The following is a 20,324-nucleotide window of genomic DNA, read 5'->3' on the forward strand; positions in this document are numbered from 1 at the left end:
CTATCCTTGCATACAAAAAGAGTCCAGGAAAAAAATTTCCAAAACAAAAAGATGGAAAGTAAGATCCTAAATCGATCAATTTATTTGAAAAGTCTCTAAGAACCTGGAAATGCTCTTAGGCAGACTGAAGAGTCACAAGTCTCATACTCATGTGTCAGTAGCCACAACCCCACTTTGTCCCTTCTGTGGTCATCTGTCCCCTTGATGTTGGATTAGATGAAGCCTGGACCACTCGGGGGTAAGCCATTTTCAGATAATGGGGCTTACTTTGTCAAAGTTGTGATGCAGAACACACAAAATCCTGGCTCCTGGTGAGACTTAAGTGATGTGCCAGTGGCTAATGCTTAACAACTCACTCGATGATCTATGAATATTAATTTTAGGCCACTCACTTGTAGATTTCAGACAGGGAATATTTTAGAACCTTTTTTTCCCTAATTCATGCCTTATGAGATAAAATGTGCTTGAGAACACTGTTTTAAATTACCAGCACCCCTTCTACTCAAGTGCTACATGCAGAAAGAGAAGTCAAGTCATTCCCAGCATTGCAATGCAGTATTCTCCAATAGCAGCAAAGTTTCCAGGCTAGCTCACAGGGGCTAGCCTAGTGGAAATATTAACAAATTGCTGAATAACTGTCGTATATGGATGCAATTTCATCCACTGAGACCATGTACAATGCCTGGGAGCATAGAGATGCTCAGACCATTGCCCTCTGAGGACTTGTTTTGAATGAGAGGAAACAAGCAGCTTCCACAGTGGATCAGATTCTCTTTGTTCTTGGCCTAAGATGTAGATTATAAGTGCCCAGGCTTCCTATTTCTCCTGGTACCTGTGCAAGCTGATGGCTCACAGCAGGTGGAGCACACATTCAGTGGCCTTGTCAGTCTAGCTTCAGAAGTTCATAAGATAAAAGGCAAAGTTTGAGTTCCCAAATAATTCATAATAAACAGCATATATTTTAACATCCTTTTTGACTGTCTTTTTTCCAACAAAAGACATTTTCTCATCTATTGTTTAAAATAAAATTCCACAAGCTCTGCTTTGACCTGCAGTATTTTATCTATCCTGAGTCTCAGGACACTGTCGATGGAATTAATGTATAATGTGTTAAGGCCTGTGTGACTTTCTCTTGTTTACTTTGGGGGAAAGGATGCCAGGCACATATACAATGTCTCGGTGCTAATACTTTATGATGGATTAACTCAAAGCATTGGGAGATGACTCATATTATTGTAGCATGCTTTCCTTTATTGAAGGTGGAGGGTGGGTGGTGGTAGAATGTGATTCCACAGAAATGGTCCACGTCTTCAGAATGTTCTCCTGGCACTTTTTTATGTTGAGACAAATGTGCTCAGTTTTTGTTCTCATTCTGTCTTTTAAGTTCTGATACCCAGCAGGATTTTCACATGTGTTTATGTTGAAATTAAACCAATGCAAAAATTTTTACCCTCATATGTTGCTAATTCCTGAGCCTATTCTATTTACAGTTTTTTCCTCCTGTATAACCCATATCTTATTAAATGTCTTTTCTTCTTCTAGATTTTTTTAATAGTAGCTCAATTTTAGTTTTATTCAGTCTCAATTTTAGAAAAACCCTGAGATTAGCCAAATATTTGAACATTGTAAGATATTAATCAGTTTAATCAGAAAAAAAAGATCTAGAAACACTTCCTACAGTTCCAGAAGAGTGAGCTGTCCTAGCTGAGGGCTATTTCATAACAGGTAGTATTTCATCAAAGCCTATATATGTGGACACTAATGGTGAGTCATCACCAGAGGAAGATGAAAAATCTGCAGTCTGTATTTGTGTTGATGCCACATTTCAGGGCAAAGGTTTTGCATCCAGACCATGCACTCTACCATCCTAAATCCGTGGCTGCTGTGCCAGTGGCTGTTTTCATACCAAAAATGGAGGGAGAAAATGAGCTAACTCCTGGGCTCTCTGACTGCAGTCAGGCCAAGGATGAGGGAACAAGCATCTGTTCACTAGGGTGAGGATTTAAAGCATCTTCTGGGTTTTCAAATCCTACCAAGAAAAGCTTCAGAGGCAGACCTTGAGTCTCTGTGAACTCCATCCTGTCTTTGAATGACTGGGCTCCTCAGCAGGTCTACAGATGTCTAGTTCTTTGTGGGGTGGTGGTAACTCTTGACATTTATTGTCCAGATCTGATCTGCAGCACTTAGGATGCCTCCAGCCTATGGAGATGGAGCATACATCATGCATGTTCACTGTACATGCTATACCACTTCTCAAGCCTCAACCTCTATCAAAGGGCTTTTGGGAATGGCCCAAGATGGGAGTAACCTCTCTTTTCAGCTGCGTCAAATTCTTACACCACGTTCTTTTGTTTTTTTCCTCATAATACAAGGCCAAGCACATCTGCAAAAAAGACATTGCTGGAGGAGGTGCAAGAGCTGGAAACCAAGTTTCCTGTCCTGGGAAAAGCAGTGGTGTGGAAGAGCAGTGGAAAGAGGTAGGGAGCTTCATCCCAGTATCTACAGAAAACAAATTCTCCTGGTCCCTTTCTCTGTTTTTCTATTTATACATTTTTTTTTCGCATATTGGTTTTCTATAGAAGCACAACATGCTCAGTTTTAAGCATTTTTGGTTATACTCAAATTTAAGTTGTACTCTTTCAGTGGCCACATGAAATCTGACTTTCTGGGTCGCTGGGTCTGTCTCTAGGTAAGAATGGGGGTTTTATTGGGTTTAGAGGTGAGCAAAACTATCCATGTGCCAAAAAATTGATGTCATAGCATTATTATCTTAAGGTGGAAAAGTGTAGGTTTAGCAATATTGTTGGGGAAACCAGCCGCACACCATCCAGCCCCCCACCACCCTGTAGGTACCCCCAGTTTGGCGGAGACCAAGGAGTTAGAAAGAGACAGAATAAACATTTAAAAGGCGGGTCCAGGGGACCGTAGCATCAGAGGCTTGCTCACTGCCCAAAGCTCTCGGGCTCCACCCAATTTATTGCTTTACAGGATCTTTGTTCTTAGGGCAGATGGGAGGGGTTGGAAGGGATGAGGAAAAGGATTAATCAGTGAAGGAGAACTCAATAAGATGCATAGCAGAGGCGGTTTCTGTGAATTTCCTTGAGCAAAGGCATGTGTCTAAACTACTTAAGATCTTTGACTTATCGGGACTGAAATGGGTGGGAGTGGGTTTCAGGAGGAGCCAAGATGTTTGATTGTACTCCACTGCCTCAAGGGAGTGTTACCTCCCTGAGCAACCTGTGGAATGTCGCTGAGTGGTTATGCTCTCGGGGCATAAAGACATGAAGGCAATAAGGAGACTTTTCTCCTGAGAGGCCGCCCATGGCTCCCCATGGGTGTCTCACACAGGGAAGACCAACTCATCTGACACCACAGAAACTCTTTCCCACAAGTATTCCACAGAGGAGTTAAATCCAAGCCTTTGAATTTCAGACTCAATTATTGTATCCAAGGATGAGTATCACACATGAAGGTTTGCATGTGAAATAATTCATGTTATTATTCATTTAAATCTTGTTAATCCCACTTCAGCATATCTAGGTGAGGGAGCTGTTTTTAATTAACTAATATTTCTGCTGGGGTTGAGAAGGATCGTGTGAACTTTGGAACAATATTGCTTCTTGCATTCCTAATTGCTTATGAACATCAGCCTGCCTGCCCTTCCTGCACATAACAGCTAGGCCTGTGCATAATTTTTGTTTCATCACATATGTTAAGACTGTCTTAGAGTGTACTCTGTTAATATTTCTATACCACCAAGAAAAATTTTCCTGGCCTTGAGAAAAATTTTCAGAGTACTAAAAAGCCATTGCTGTATTAAGGATATGGAATGTCTAGAATATTTTGAATATCATTCTATAAATGCTTAGAAGGAAATCTGTAAGTAACTTCTAATGAAACACATATCTAGAAGTAAAATATTTATAGAGATTTCCACTTTGTGTAGGGTTTTATATTTTATTTCTACCACATTTTAACACAATAAAGATCAAGCTTTTTTTTGTTAAAGAGAATCCAAAAATTTTGAGAGGCTTTAGAAATATAATTTCAAATAAATATTTTAGGAAGGAGATTTATGACATATAGTTGAAGTTGTGGATTTTTGATTACATTAAGTACACTTATTAAGCATTCATTTTATAGCACCTACACTAGTCACTAAAAAATTATCAGTCTTAGCTGGGCGTGGTGGTGCATGCCTGTAATCCCAGATACTAGGGAGGCTGAGACAGGAGAATCACTTGAACCTGAGAGGTGGAGGTTGCAGTGAGCCGAGATTATGCCATTGCACTCCAGCCTGGGAGGCAGAGTGAGACCCTATCTCCAAGAAAAAAAAAAAAAAAAAATTACCAGTCAACAACACAAAAAGCACTGTATTCAATAAAATTAAAATTGTCAATATGTGGGGATACCGGGCTGATTTTACTGCAAGTGTATATACAACTGCTACATGTGAGTGAGGCATGCACAGGATTGTTCTATATTTCACTTGGCTTAAGCTTAAGCACATGGCTCAGAACCTACTAGAGTTTTAAGGACCTACAACATTCTTTGGGACCTGAAAAAATATTTATAGGCTCCAAAAATTGGGGAGCAGGAAACCTTTGCATAATAAAACTAAGAAACACTTAAAACACTGTAAAATGAATATCAGTTGTAATAACTGTTAAGCTTAGGAAGCACAATGAGTTTATCATATTTAGAAACAATTCACAGGCTTTCTTATATCTCAAGAGTTCTCAGGTATACACAATTGCTGAGCAAGCATAAGTAATTTCTAAGTAAAATGAGAATTTCAGAGTGCCCCAAGTTCTAAAACTCCTTGAAAATATTCTACAAGAAAACATTACATAAGGCTGAAATCAGGTTTGGCCTGCTGGGCTCTTATCAGAAGACTCTGGAAAGAAACTTCTTCCATGCATGTTTATGCTGTTAGCAGAATCTATTGCCTTTCTTGCATTTATAGAACTGAGGTAACCATTCCTTACTGGCTGTCAACTGCAGGACAGGGTATAACTGCAGGACAGGATATAAACAAAAGCCTTTATATCCTAGAGGCTTTTATAAGGACTTTGTATTTGTCCCTACATCTTCAAGCCAGCAAAAATGAGTTGAATCCTTCTCATACTTAGAATTTCTCTGACTTCCCATTCTGCTGCATGTCTCTTATTTTCTGTTCTGCCACATCTTCCACTGGCTTTGTACCTTCCCCTTCTGCTTTTGAAGGCTCATGTGATTACATTGGGTCTGCCCAGATAACGCAGGATAAAATCCTTATTTTAAAGTCAGCTGACCAGTAACCTTAATTCAATCTGCAAAGTCCCTTCACAGCAGAACTTACATACACTTACAGTGTTTTATTGAATTACCTCGGGATAGAGAACTGGGGGTTTCTTGAGAATTCTGCCTACCCCAAGAAGATATTCTGGGCTCCTCTCTTTTATATAGAGTGTTGTTTCTTTCTCATATTTTAAAATTCCTCCTCTTAGGTGCTTAATCATTGAAAATACTTATCTTATAATCTTTATTTGCATTGTTATTTTGTAAGACCCTCGGAGGGCAGTCTAAATGTTTGTGTCTGTTAATTTGTGATCATAGGGATTGGTTCCCTTCGTGTTTCCTTATGTCTGATTGTAAATTTGTTTCAGCCTGGGTTGAGGTTTTGTGTTTACTCTACCATCTGACTCCTTATGTTAATTTAATGTTTGGGACTAATCAAACCAGGCACATAGTGTAAATTCAAACCCAAAATCTATTTGAATGCAAACCTGTTTACATTATTATAGCACACTCTGTACCTCCTCTCCAGAGTATAGAGCAAACTGGACAAGCTTTATTATTGTCTCCCAATGTCGTGGTTTTGGGTTTGTGATTTCTGTGCATGTGTGTTTTTTTGTTTGTTTGTTTTTGTTGTTAAACGTTCTACCCTTCTGCTGAATGTGTACCCCTTTGAAAGTCTCAGCCATATGAACAGGGTCTCATCAGTTTCAACCTTTCATTTATAAGAAGCCTGAAATCTTTGTGTTTGGAACATTCAAACCAAAGTTCATACATTATTGAGATAGGATAACTTCTCTAAGGCAGCTTCTTTGAGCTTTAAGTTTTAAGGTATCCATTTTATTTCTGACCTCTAAAGATTTTTCTTAGTTTCTTAGGGACTCAGGTATTCATTTTAGGTAATTTTAATTAGGATAGTTTTTAGGTTGTCTAGTTTTTCTTTTTACCAGAAACAGAAATTCTTTCAGTGATTTATTTTTCAAACCAAGTTTTATGACCTCTACAACTACAACTCCACTCATGTCAGGAATGACTTTCACGTTGCCAAGTCAGTAAATATTTTGTCTTGATCTTAGGCCACATTTCATCAAAAACGTTTTCATTGAGATATTCCTGTTAGAAACACTTTTTGCTTTAATATTCTAATATTTTTGCTTTTGTAACAGTGTGCTTAGCTTGGCTTTCCTATTTTTTCTTCTTTTACTTCACTTTAATCTTTTCAGGACTACATGTGCAGGTCTGTTATATAGGTAAATTAATGTCATGGTAGTTTGTTATACAGATCATTTTTTTCCCCTGGTATTAAGCATATTACCCATTCATTATTTTTTTCTGACCTTCTCTCTCATCCTACCCCACCTTCCACCTTCTGATAGGTTCAAGTGTTTGTTGTTCCCCTCTATGGGTCTATGTATTAACGTTTAGCTCCCACGTATATGTTAGAACATGTGGTATTTGGCTTTCAGTTTCTGCATTGGTATCTTAAGTGTAACAGTCTCCAGTTCCATCCCTGTTTCTGCAAAGGACATAATTTCATTCTTTTTATAGCTGCATAGTATTTCATGGTCTTACTATTCTGACAATTTTTAGTTTTCCCATAGCTTTGTTGTATCCTAAATTGTATAATAATTCCTTGGGCGTTTGCTTTTCTCACTCCACAATTGTTATCAGATTTTAATACTTAAAATATTTTTTCTCCAATATGGCAATGGCTACTGAAGTGATCTCCTTGACTCTACTCCTCTGTTGTCTTTCAAGGCATTGTCCACCCTGCAGTCAAAGTGATTTTCTTTTTGAGGTAAAGTTTCACTCTTTTTTTTTCTTTTTTCTTTTTTTTTTTTGAGATGGAGTTTTGCTCTTGTTGCCCAGGCTGGAGTGCAATGGTGTGATCTCGGCTCACCACAACCTCCACCTCCTGGGTTCAAGTGATTCTCCTGCCTCAGCCTCCTGAGTGGCTGTGATTAGAGGCATGTACCACCATGCTTGGCTAATTCTGTATTTTTAGTAGAGATGGGGTTTCACCATGTTGGCCAGTCTGGTCTTGAATTCCTGACCTCAGGTGATCCACCTGCCACAACCTCCCAAAGTGCTGGGATTATAGGCATGAGCCTCCGTATCTGACCCAAAATAATATTATTGATACAGGAGCTATGTAGAAAGAAATTATTTAAGCATATAATGAGGGATAAAGAGTCATTGACAGAGCTTCCCTTCTAATAAAAAGCAGCCCAGAAAATTATTTCTTTTTTCTAACAAAGAGCAGCCTGAAAAATTGAGCTGCAGACATAGATAAACATACTGGAAGCTTGCATGGCGCAATGCTGACAACTATGCCAAGAGAAAAATGCTACCTGGGGGCCACACATAGTCAACATGGAGTTTCCATCTTCCCTTTTGTTACCATGTTTATAGGAACATAGAAATGGGCAACATGTCACAGCTTAGGCAGATAACCTGCCTGCATAATAAAAGATTAAAATGGGGCTACCAGAGATTCACCTTCTATGCAAATGGCACACCTGGTCTAACCAGTTTTTTATGTCCTATTCAAATCAGACACTGCTTCCTCACCAGCTGATCTTTAAAACTCTCTGTATTTTGCCATAGACAGGCAACCCATTTTTCCAGGACAACTCTTTGCAGCAGACAGCTATTCTCTTTCTTTTGACCTCCACTCTCATTGTCACTCTGTGTGTCTGCATCCTAGTTTTACATGGCCATAAGATAAGGAACCATGGGTGTTGGGTAAGTATAGCAGTGGACCCCAAATCTCTTTTATTTTGAGGTCTTCGCTCCTCAATTTTAAATTGTAAAATCAAACTTAAAACTGGGTATCTGATGGCCAGTTAAGAGGCTGGGTATCTGATGGCCAGTTAAGAGATGGCCAGTTGTGCTCACTACCATTCTCAAGATGCAGGTGAGGTGACAGGCTTGCTGTGGAATGCTGAGCAAATCCCCCAGTGCCCTCTGGATGCTGGGAATGTTGGTTCTGTTTTGAACGGATTAACTTTCACAAAGAGCCTTGCCGTCCTGAGGGACTGGAGGAGATCCAGAGGCAGTTCCTGGCTAAGGCTACACCCCAATGTTACCCAAAGGCTTCTGGATGTACTCTTCCAGCCTCTTACTGCTCATTAGGCATCAGCAACACAATCTCCAAGGATTTTTCATCAATTTTTTTTCTTTCCTCTCCATGACCACCATGTCTCCTGTCCCCTCTTTGTATGCAATGCTGCAAGAATTTTTACAGTTAAAGGAAATAATCATATCAGGCAAGATCAGCAATTCCACAGTAACTGGGCATATAGCTTAAGGGATTGCCATTTTTGTGATTTTTCTAGGAACAGAGGGTCTCCCCTCCCCTACCCAGTGAACATCTTTTTCTCTATTCTTTGTCTGGAAAGTACACGGTATTTCAAGACCTACAGTGCCACCCAGTGGAATAGGAATCCTCTCCAACAGATACCTTGTCAGGCCTTTGCTGGAACACTGTATTTTCCCAATACTATTCCCTTTTTGCACCCCTCAACTATAAACCAAGCTTTATGCCCCATCCATGAATGGGAAAACTCAACAATGAGGAGGAAAATGTCTCCCACAACCAAATTTTGTGTCAATAATTTCCCTTCAACAGAAAAACTGCCATTTGGTCACTACATGTCTTAAAGGCACCTATTCTACTTCCTGTTAGAACAATACTTAAATAATAAGGGGATTTCATGTAGTAAGGATGCTAACCAGAACCACTGCCTAAGAATATATACTTTAATCTGGGGTATAATAACAGCATATAGAGCACAACCCAGTACTCTCGCTCCATTAAGGGGCCTTGCCCACATACAACTGTTACATAGTCTGTCCTGAGAGCCATCTATTGGGAAGCCACAGAGATCACAGAAGTCTAGAAAATCAAAGGGAAATAGCCAACAGAGGACTAAAGTTGAATTGGCAAGTGTGACTAATCCCATTGCTTAGTTCCCCCGGATCCATGTCTGAGGGTGATGTCTGCATCCACTTTAATGGATGCTGGGGCTCAGGGAATCAAGGAAAGAAACAGTTGAAAGGATAACCCCATTGGTACCTCCTTCACCCTGGATCATTTCAAAAGAAAGGAAGGACACTAGGTCAGGTGCAGTGACTCACACCTGTAATCCCAGCACTTTGGGAGGCCAAGGCAGGCGGATCATGAGGTCAGGAGATCCAGACCATCCTGGCTAACACAGTGAAACCCCATCTCTACTAAAAATACAAAAAATTAGCCAGGCATGATGGTGGGGGCCTATAGTCCCAGCTACTAGGGAGGCTGAGGCAGGAGAATGGTGTGAACCTCAGAGGCAGAGCTTGTAGTGAGTCGAGATCACGCCACTGCACTCCAGCCTGGGTGAGCCATCTCAAAAAAAAAAAAAAAAAAAAAGAAGAAGAAGAAGAAAAACAAAACAAGAAAAAGAAAAGAAGGAGACTGCAGTACTGTGACATGTTCATGATGGCCATGATGCCCATGCTGGAAGGTTGTGGGTTTAACTGGAATGACAGCATGACACCTTCCCCACCCAGGGCAGAAAACTGCTTAAAGGGGTTCTTAAACCACAAACAATAGCACGAGAGATCTGTGCCTTAAGGACATGCTCCTGCTGCAGATAGCTAGCCAAACTCATCCCTTTATTTTGGCCCATCCCTTTGTTTCCCATAAAGAATACTTTTAGTTAATCTATAATCTATAGAAACAATGCTTATCACTGGCTTGCTGTTAATAAATATGTGAGTAAATCTCTGTTTGAGGCTTTCAGCTCTGAAGGCTATGAGACCCCCGATTTCCCACTCCACACCTCTATATTTCTGTGTTTGTGTGTCTTTAATTCCTCTAGCGCTGCTGGGTTAGGGTCTCCGCGAGCTGGTCTCAGCAACTTTTCATGATAACATTAATATATGTATGATTTTATAATCTCTATTTCCTTCACTTTAAGTTTCATAAAGGCAAGAATGACATCTATTTAGTTTTTTCTGTAGTATTATTATATCTATTATTTTATCTGGACATAAAAGGCACACATGATTTATATAATACTGTAAAATAAAGTAAATTATGCAAAATTTTACTGATGTAGTCAATTAAATGATGTTAAAATCTTTAAAAGAATTTTATAATGGAATAGAAAAATGTGTGTGTTAAAAATAAAAAGAACTGAAAATTCTGTATTTGGTATATAGGCAACTATATAGAAGAAAACAAAACCACAGACTATGCACTAAAATGCTTGAAAAATACTTTATCACTTTTTCATTTATGAAGCTTAGTTTTGATAGACTCAAAATTCTTGGCTGGCTTTTATAAGGTTCCAAGCTAAAAGCAGGAGGACCCCAATCCTTCTGGTTTGTAAGGTTTTTGCTGAGAAATTAGCTGTTAGTCTGACAGGTTTTTTTTTTTTTTTTTTTTTTTTTTTTTAATAGGTTACCTGATACTCTGTCTCACAGCTCTTAAAATTCTCTCCTTCACATTGACTTTTTTCAGACAAACAAGTGCTGGGGGAATTTGCCACTTCCAAACCAACACTACAAGAAATGCTAAAGGGAGTTCTAAATTTTAAAACAAAAGCTTGCTATACAGCAAAATAGAACCTCCTTAAAGCATAAAACTAACAGGGCCTATAAAACAATAACACAATGAAAAATACAAAGTGTCTAAGTAACAACAGGATTAATTGAATACCTCACATCTTAACATTAACATTGAATGTAAATGGCCTAAATGCTCCAAGTAAAAGAATATAGAATGACAGAATGTATAAAAATCCACCAACCACATATTCGCTGTCTTCAAGAGAGTCACCTAACACATAAGGACTCATGAAACTTAAGGTAAAAAGGTGGAAAATGATATTCCACAAAAATGAAAACTAAAAGCAAGCAGGAGTAGCTATTCTTATATCAAACAAAACAAACCTTAAAGCTACAAAGCTTTGTTGCTGTACAGTCTGTATCCTTTTTAATATTTAAAAAAAGACAAAGAAGGATACTATATAATGATAAAAGGATTAATCCAACAGGAAGGTCAGTTTCCTTTTTTGTCTTAAAAAAAGACAAAGAAGAATACTATATAATGATAAAGGATTAGTCCAACAAGAAAATATTACAATCCCAAATTTATAGGCATCTAACACTGGAGCTCCCAGATTTATAAAACAATTCTTATTAATGAGAAGTGACAACATGCTAGCAGCCCTCACTCATTCTTTTTTTTTTTTTTTTTTTTTTGAGATGGAGTCTCGCTCTGTTGCCCAGGCTGGAGTGCGGTCGCCGGATCTCAACTCACTGCAAGCTCCGCCTCCTGGGTTTACGCCATTCTCCTGCCTCAGCCTCCCGGGTAGCTGGGACTACAGGCGCCTGCCACCTCGCCTGGCTATTTTTTTGTATTTTTTAGTAGAGACAGGGTTTCACTGTGTTAGCCAGGATGGTCTTGATCTTCTGACCTCGTGATCCGCCCATCTCGGCCTCCCAAAGTGCTGGGATTACAGGCTTGAGCCACCATGCCCGGCCCCTCACTCACTCTTGGTACCTCCTTGGCCTTGGGGTCCACTCTGGCCATGCTTGAGGAACCCTTCAGCCTGCCACTGCACTATGAGCCCTCTCTGGGGCTGGCCAAGGCGAGGTGGCTCCCTCTGCTTGCAAGGAGCTGTGGAAGGAGAGGCACTGGCAGGAGTAGGGGCTGCACGTGGCACTCGTGGGCTGGTGCAGGTTCTGGGTAGGTAGAGGCTCTGCATGCCCTGCATTCGGTGTGGCCGGCCGGTGCCTGCTGGGCTTGACTGGGGGCAAGCTCCCTCCAGGCTGCCAGAGTTCCTGGGCTAGGTGCCACAGTCCCCTGGAGAGTACCATTGAGAGGTAAAGCCAGCTGGGCTTCTGGGTCTAGTGGGGACCTGGAGAACTTTTCTGTCTAGCTAAAGGTTTGTAAATGCACCAATCAGCACTCTCTGTCTAGCTAAAGGTTTCTAAATTCACCAATCAGTACTCTGTGTCTAGCTAAAGGTTTCTAAACTCACCAATCAGCACTCTGTGTCTAGCTAATCTGGTGGGGGACTTGGAGAACTTTTGTGTCTAGCTAAAGGATTATAAACACACCAATCAGCATTCTGTGTCTAGCTAAAGATGTCAATCTAGACATTCTGTGTCTAGATTGTAAATGCACAAATCAAAACTCTATCAAAACGAACCAATCAACTCTCTGTAAAATGGATCAGTCAGCGCTCTTTAAAATGGACCAATCAGCTCTCTCTAAAATGGACCAATCAGCAGAATATGGGTGGGGACAGTTAAGGGAATAAAAGCAGGCCACCTGAGCCAACAGGGGCAACCAGCTCAGGTCCCTTTCCATGCTGTGGAAGCTTTGTTCTTTTGCTCTTTGCAATAAATCTTGCTGCTGCTCACTCTTTAGGTCCATGCCGCCTTTATGAGCTGTAATACTCAAGGTGAAGGTCTGCAGCTTCACTTCTGAAGCCAGTGAGATCACGAACCAACCAGGAGGAATGAACAACTCCAGACACACCGCCTTTATGAGCTATAACATTCACTGTGAAGGTGTGCAGCTTAACTCCTGAAGCCAGGGAGACCACGAACCCACCAGAAGGAATGAATAACTCCAGATGCGCTGCCTTTAAGAGCTGTGACACTCACCGCAAAGGTCTGCAGCTTCACTCCTGAAGTCAGTGAGACCATGAACCCACCAGACGGAAGAAACTCCAGACACATCTGAACATCTGAAGGAACAAACTCCAGACACACCATCTTTAAGAACTCTAACACTCACTGCGAGGGTCCGTGGCTTCATTCTTGAAGTGAGCGAGACTAACAACCCACCAATTCCAGACACACTAACACCTGAGAACTCAGAAAAACAGCAACACAGTAATAATGGGGAACTTCAATACTTTACTGACAGCACTACACAAATCATCAAGACATAAAGTAAAGAAGAAGCTATGAATTTAAATTACACTCTAGAACAAATACACCTAACAGGCATTCACAGAACGTTCTTCTCCCAAACTGCAGAATATGCATTCTTCTCTTCAGCACATGGAAAATTCTTCAAGATATACCATATAATAGGCCACAAAAACACAAGTCTCAAGAAATTTAGAGAAATCAAAATCGTATCAAGAATTTTCTCAGATCACAGTGAAATAAAACTGGAAATTATCTTCAAAAGGAACCCTTAAAACTCTAAAAATAAATGAAAATTCAACAATCTTCTCTTGATTAATGTTTGAGTTAAAAATTAAATCAAGATGGAAATTTAACAATTATTTAAAATGAACAATAATAATGACACAAATTATCCAAACATCTGGGATACTGCAAAAATGGTGCTAAGAGAAAAGTTTATAGCATTAAATGCCTACACCAAAAAGTCTGAAAGAGCACAAATAGACAGCTAAGGTCACACTTCAAGAAACTGGAGAAACAAGAACAAAATACACCCAAACAAAGCAGAAAGCAAGAAACAACAAAGATAAGAGCAGAACTGAAGAACATTGAAACAAAAAATAGAAAAGATAAATGAAACAAAAAGCTATTTTTTTGAAAAGATAAACAAAATTGAGAGCCCATTTGAAGACTAGTCAAGAAAAGAAAAGAGAAAATCTAAATAAGCTCAGTTAGAAATAAAACTGGACATATTACAATCAATAACACAAAAATTATAAAAAATTATTTAAGGCTACTATGAGCACTTTTACATGTACAGACTCGGAAATCTGGAGAAAATTGACAGATCTTTGAAAATATACAACCCTCTTAAATCAGTAAGAAATAGAAACCATGAAAAACCCAATAACAAGCAGCAAGATGGAATTGGTAATAAAAAGAAAGTTGCCAACAACCAGAAAGGCTAAAACCAGAGGGATTCACAGCTGAATTCAATTAGACATTCAAAGAAGAATTGGTAGCATTTCTACTAATACTATTCCAAAAAATAAAGAAAGAGGAAATGTTTCCTAAACTATTCTATGCAGCCAGTATCATACTAATAGTAAAACCAGCAAAGGCTACAACAAAAACGGACATCTACAGACCAATGTCCCTGATGAACATATATGCAAAACTTCTCAACAATATACAGCTAACTGAATTCAACAGTACATCAAAAAGATAATACATCATGACAAAGTAGGTTTTATCCTAGGGATTCAGGGACGGTTTAACATATGCAAGTCAATAAATGTGATACGTCTTATGAACAGAATTTTTTTTAAAGTATGATCTTCTCGAAAATGCAGAAAAAGTATTTGATAAAATCCAGAATTATATTATGATAAATTTCTTCAACAAAATAGGCATAGAAGGCACTTACTTCAAACAAATAAAAGCCATTTATGACAAACCCACTGCCAACATCATACTAAATAAGAAAATTTGAAAACATTCCCCTTGAGAACTGCAACAAGACAAGGATGCCCACTTTTATCACTTATATTCAGCATAGTAGTGGAAGTCCTGGCCAGAGCAATCAAACAAGAGAAATACATAAAGGGCATCCAACCTGGAAAAGAGGAATCAAGCTGTTTCTGTTCACTGGTGGTATGATCGTATACTTAAAATACTCAAAAGGCTCATCTAAAAAGCCTCCAGATTTTATAAACAGATTTAGTAAAGTCTTAGGATACAAAATCAATGTACACAAATTAGTAGCACTGCTATACACCAAAACCAATGAAGCTGAGAACCAAATTAAGAACTCAATCTGTTTTACAATAGCTGCAAAAATAAATAAATGAATAAATAAATAAAATACTTAGAAATATATTTAACAAAAAAAGTGAAAGAGCTCTCTACAAGGAAAATTACAAAACACTGCTGAAAAAAATCATGGATGACCCAAACAAGTGGAAACATATTTCATGCTCATAGATTGTGACATGGTTAAGTTTGTGTCCTTACACTAACCTCATTTTTAATTATAATTCCCATAATCCCCATTTGTCAAGAAAGAGACGAGGTGGAGGTAATTGGATCATGGGGGTGGTTTCCCCCATGCTATTTTTGTGGTAGTAAATTCTTATAAATCTGATGGTTTTCATTCTCCCTCCTGCTGCCAAGTGAAGAAGGTGCCTTGCTTGCTTCCCCTTTACCTTCCACCATAATTGTAAGTTTTGTGAGTCCTCCCAAGCCCTGTGGAACTGTGAGTCAATTAAATCTCTTTCCATTATATTTTATTATATATATAAATATTTTTATATTACATATATAATATGTAAATATTATATATAAATAAATAATATATATATATATTTCCAATCTTGGGCACTTCTTTACAGCGTATGAAAATAGGCTAATGGATATTAAAAATTATTGTGAAAAATGACCATACTGCCCAAAGCAATCTATAGATTCAATGTAATTTTTCTCAAAATACCATCATTTTTATTCACAGAACTGGAAAAAAAAAAAACTATTCTAAATTTCATGTGGAACCCATAAAGAGCCTTCAGAGCCAAAGCCATACTAAGCAAAAACAACAAATCTGGAGTCATCACATTACCTGACTTCAAATTATACTACAAGGCTCTAGTTACCAAAGCAGCATGGTACTGGTATAAAAATAGGCATGCAGACCAACAGAACAGAATAGACAAACCCTGAAATAAAGCCAAATACAGCCAACTGATTTTTGACAAAGCACACAAGAACATAAAATGACACCCTATTCATCAAATGGTGCTTGAATAACTGTCAAGCCACATATAGAAGAATGAAACTAAATCTTCAGCTCTCACCTTATACAAAAATTAACTTCTGATGGATCAAATTCTGAAATCTGAGACTAGAAACCATATAAATTCTAGAAGATAACATCAGAAAACCTCTTCCAGACACTGGCTTAGAAAAAGAATTTATGGCTTAGATCTCATATGCAAATAAAACAAAAATAAATCAATAAATGTGACCTAATCAAACGAAAAAGCTTCTGCATAGCAAATAATAACAATCAGCCGAGTAAACAGACAACCCACAGAGACAAAAAATTTGCATGCAAACTATGCATATCAGAAAGAATTAATATCCAATAACTACAAGCAACTCAGGCAAATTGGCCAGAAAAAAACAAATAATCCCATCAAATGTGGGCAAAGAACATGAATAGAAAATTTTTTAAAGAAAATATACAAACAGCCAACAAACATGAAAAAATGCTGAACATCACTAATTATCAGAGAAATGCAAATTAGAACTACAGTGAGATACCCCCTTACTCCTGCATAAATGGCTATAATTAAAAAGTAAAAAAAAAAAGATATTGGCATAGATGTGATAAAAATGGAACAGTTTTGCACTGCTGGTGAGAATGTAAGTTAGTACAACCACTATGGAAAGCAGTATGGGTATTCCTTAAAGAACTAAAAGTAGAACTACCATTCAATTTAGCAATCATACCTCTGGGCATCTACCACCCCACCCCCCTTAAAATATAAGTCTTAAAAAAATAAGTCGTTATATGAAAAAGACATACGAACAAGTATGTTTATAGCAGCACAATTCACAATTACAAAGATACAGAATTAACCTAAGTGCCCATCATCCAAGGAGCGGATAAAGAAAATGTGATATATATGCACCATGAAATATGACTCCCCCTAAAAATGGAGCAAAATGATGTCCTTTGCAGCAACTTTTTTTTTTTTTTTTTTTTTTTTTTTTTTTTTTTTTTTTTTTTGAGACGGAGTCTCGCTCTGTCGCCCAGGCTGGAGTGCAGTGGCCGGATCTCAGCTCACTGCAAGCTCCGCCTCCTGGGTTTACCCCATTCTCCTGCCTCAGCCTCCCGAGTAGCTGGGACTACAGGCGCCCGCCACCTCGCCCGGCTAGTTTTTTGTATTTTTTTTAAGTAGAGACGGTGTTTCACCATGTTAGCCAGGATGGTCTCGATCTCCTGACCTCGTGATCCGCCCGTCTCGGCCTCCCAAAGTGCTGGGATTACAGGCTTGAGCCACCGCGCCCGGCCTGCAGCAACTTAAATGGAGTTAGAGGAAATTATTCTAAGTGAAGAAACTCAATAATAAAAAAACAAATATTGTATGTTTTCACTTATCAGGGGGAGCTAAGCTATGAGAATGCAAATGCATAAGAATAACATTAACATAAGGGACTTATATTATTCTAATATCTAGAATCTACAAGGAACTCAAATCAGCAAGAAAAAGTGAATAATTCCATCAGAAAGTACGCAAAGTTCATGAATAGACAATCATCAAAAAATGATACACAGTCAAAAACATATGAAAAATACTAAACATCACTAATTTTAACTCAAGACAGAAGGTTGGGAGGGGGTGATAATTTAAAAAACATATTGGGTACAGTGTACACTGCTCAGGTGATGCGTGCACAAAAATCTAAGAAATCACCACTAAAAAACTTACCCATGAACCAAAAACCACCTGTACCCCAAAGATCAGTGAAGTAAAAATAAAAATATTTAAATAAATATAAAAGGAATGGAAATATACCAATATATCAACAATATTTCTGGATGATTTTCCACGTATTTCAAATGTTTAATAATGAGTATTTGTTATTTTATAGAACATATCCAAAGAAGCAATACATAATGAGTAAAATTTTTCATCCTCATGTAGATATAGAGCTACATAAAAAATAGTTAATGCTACCCTGAGGAGACTTAGAAACACCTGTATTCTATTGAGATGACTGAGTCTCAAGAAACTTCAATTTTCTTTTGCTCTTTCTTAGTAATGAATGCATCCATCATACGGAAATGTATCCCACGGTCTAGAAAGAAAAAGTCAATGACAAAGGTTGGGAATCTTGTGTTTATTCACTAGCTGCCACAGGGAATGGGGCATTAAAGCAAATTAACAACATAAAAATGTTTGTTATGGGATATTTTTGTCTATTTATTTTAAAGTTGCTTAGATTTAAACTTTGTATTTTTTGTTTTTCTTTTATTGACACATAATGTTTTACATATGTATGGGATACATGTGAGTATTTATTACATGCAGAGAATGTGTAATGATCAAGTCAAGGTATATAGGATATCATTTTGAATATATCTAATTTCTATGTGATGAGAACATTTCCATACCTCTCTTTTAGCTACTTTGTAATATAAAATATATTGTTAACACAAGTCACACTAGCCTTCCACTGGACATTAAAACTTACTTTTTTCTATGTCAGTGTGTTTTTCCCATTTGCTAGTCTCTGTTCATTTTCCTCTCCCACCCTTCCACACTTCCCAGCCTCTGGTATCTATCAGTCTATTCTCTATCTCCGTGGGACCAAGTTTTTAGCTCTTATGTATGAGTTGAGGACATGTGGTATTTGAATCCTGTGCCTTGCTTATTTCACTCAATGTAGTCACCACCAGTTGCAAATGACTTAATTGTATTCTTTGTTATAGCTGATATTCCATTGCGTGTGTGAGTATGTACTACATCTTCTGTATCCATTGGCTCATTGAAGAAACATTGGTTGATTTTGTGTCTTTTCGATTGTGAATAATGCTGTGATACACATGTGAGTGCATGGATCCCTTTGATATACTGATTTAGTTTCCTTTGAGTAAATACCCAATAGTGGGGTCCTGAATCATCTGGAAGTTCTATTTTTACTTTTTGGAGAAATATCTATACTGTTTTCTATACTGGTTGTACTAATTTATATTCCCACCAACAGCATATAAACATTAATTTTTATCATATTTTCAACAGTGTCTATTATTTTTTGCCTTTTTAATCATAGCCATTCTAACTGAGGTAAGATGATGCCTCGTTGTGCTTCTGATTTGCATTTCCCAGAGAATGTTCAGCATTTTTTCATGGACCTGTTTTTCATTAATGTGTCATCACTTGAGATATATCCATTCATGTCCTTTGGCCACTTTTTTAATGAGTCTTTTTAATATTATTCTTGAGTTGCTTGAGTTTCTTATATATTCTAAATATTGGTTGTCAGTTGAACACTTTTCAGTATGTTCTATGCAACAGTTTGTCTCTTTGGTGTTTTGATTATTTCTTTTGCAGTGCAGAAGCTTTTTCATTTATTATAGTTTCAATTTTTTTTATTTTGCTTTTAGTTGACTGCGTTTTGAGGTCTTAACCAAAAAATCTTTGCCTGGACCAATGTTCTGATTTTTATAACGTTTTCTTCTTGTAGTTTTATACTTTTAGGTCTTATGTTTAAGTCATTAATCCATCTTGGGTTGACTTTTGTGTATTGTGAGAGATACAGTTTCAATCTTTTGCATATGGATATTCAATTTTCTCAACACCGTTTATTGAAGAAGGTATTCTTTCCCCAGTGTACATTCTAGATACCTTTGTTGAAAATCAATTGGCTATACAAACAGAAGTGTATTGCTGGGTTCTCTATTTTCTTCCATTGGTTTTGCTCAGGATTAATTTGGCTATTGTAGTTCTTTCTAGGTTTCATACAAATGATAGATTTTGGTTTTTTTTATTTCTATAAAAATTATGTTATTTTGGTAGCAATTGCATTGACTCTAGATTTCTTTGGATAATGTAGTCATTTTAATGATAGTAATTTTTTCTATCCATGAGCATGAGATTTCTTTAAATTTGTTTGTGTGCTCTTCAATTTCTTTCATCAGTGTTCTGTAGTTATCTTCACAAACATTTTTCATGTCTTGGTTAAATTTACTCATTGGTAATTTATATAGCTATTGTAAACAGGATTGCCTTCTAGCTTCATTTTTTGACTATTTTATTGTCAATGTGTTGAAACACTACTGATTTTTGTGTGTTAATTATTTTTTTTAGATGGAGTCTTGCTCTTTCGCCCAGGCTGGAGTGCAATGGTGTGATCTCAGCTCACTGCAACCTCTGCCTTCTGGGTTCAAGTGATTCTCCTGCCTCAGTCTCCAGACTAGCTGGGACTACAGGCGCATGCCACCACGGGCTAGTTTTTTCACTTTTAGTAGATACAGGGTCTCACCATGTTGGCCAGGCTGTTCTTGAACTCCTGGCCTCAGGAGAGTTACCTGCCTTGGCCTCCCAAAGTGCTAGGAATTCAGGCATGAA

General features: G+C 37.9%; 1 protein-coding gene across 5 annotated transcripts in view; it reads left to right on the forward strand.

The window, feature by feature from the left end:
- Positions 1 to 20,324, forward strand: part of LOC139356366 (phospholipid-transporting ATPase IB-like) — a 112,384-nt gene that overhangs the window by 71,222 nt on the left and 20,838 nt on the right. For all 5 annotated transcript variants that reach the window (XM_071070183.1, XM_071070185.1, XM_071070184.1 and 2 more), the window contains one exon: positions 2,373 to 2,477. In XM_071070183.1, the coding sequence (XP_070926284.1) occupies positions 2,373 to 2,477 (105 nt within the window). The remainder of the gene's footprint in view (positions 1 to 2,372; positions 2,478 to 20,324) is intronic.

Source organism: Macaca nemestrina, chromosome 9, assembly GCF_043159975.1.
Source record: "Macaca nemestrina isolate mMacNem1 chromosome 9, mMacNem.hap1, whole genome shotgun sequence".
NCBI lineage: Eukaryota > Metazoa > Chordata > Mammalia > Primates > Cercopithecidae > Macaca > Macaca nemestrina.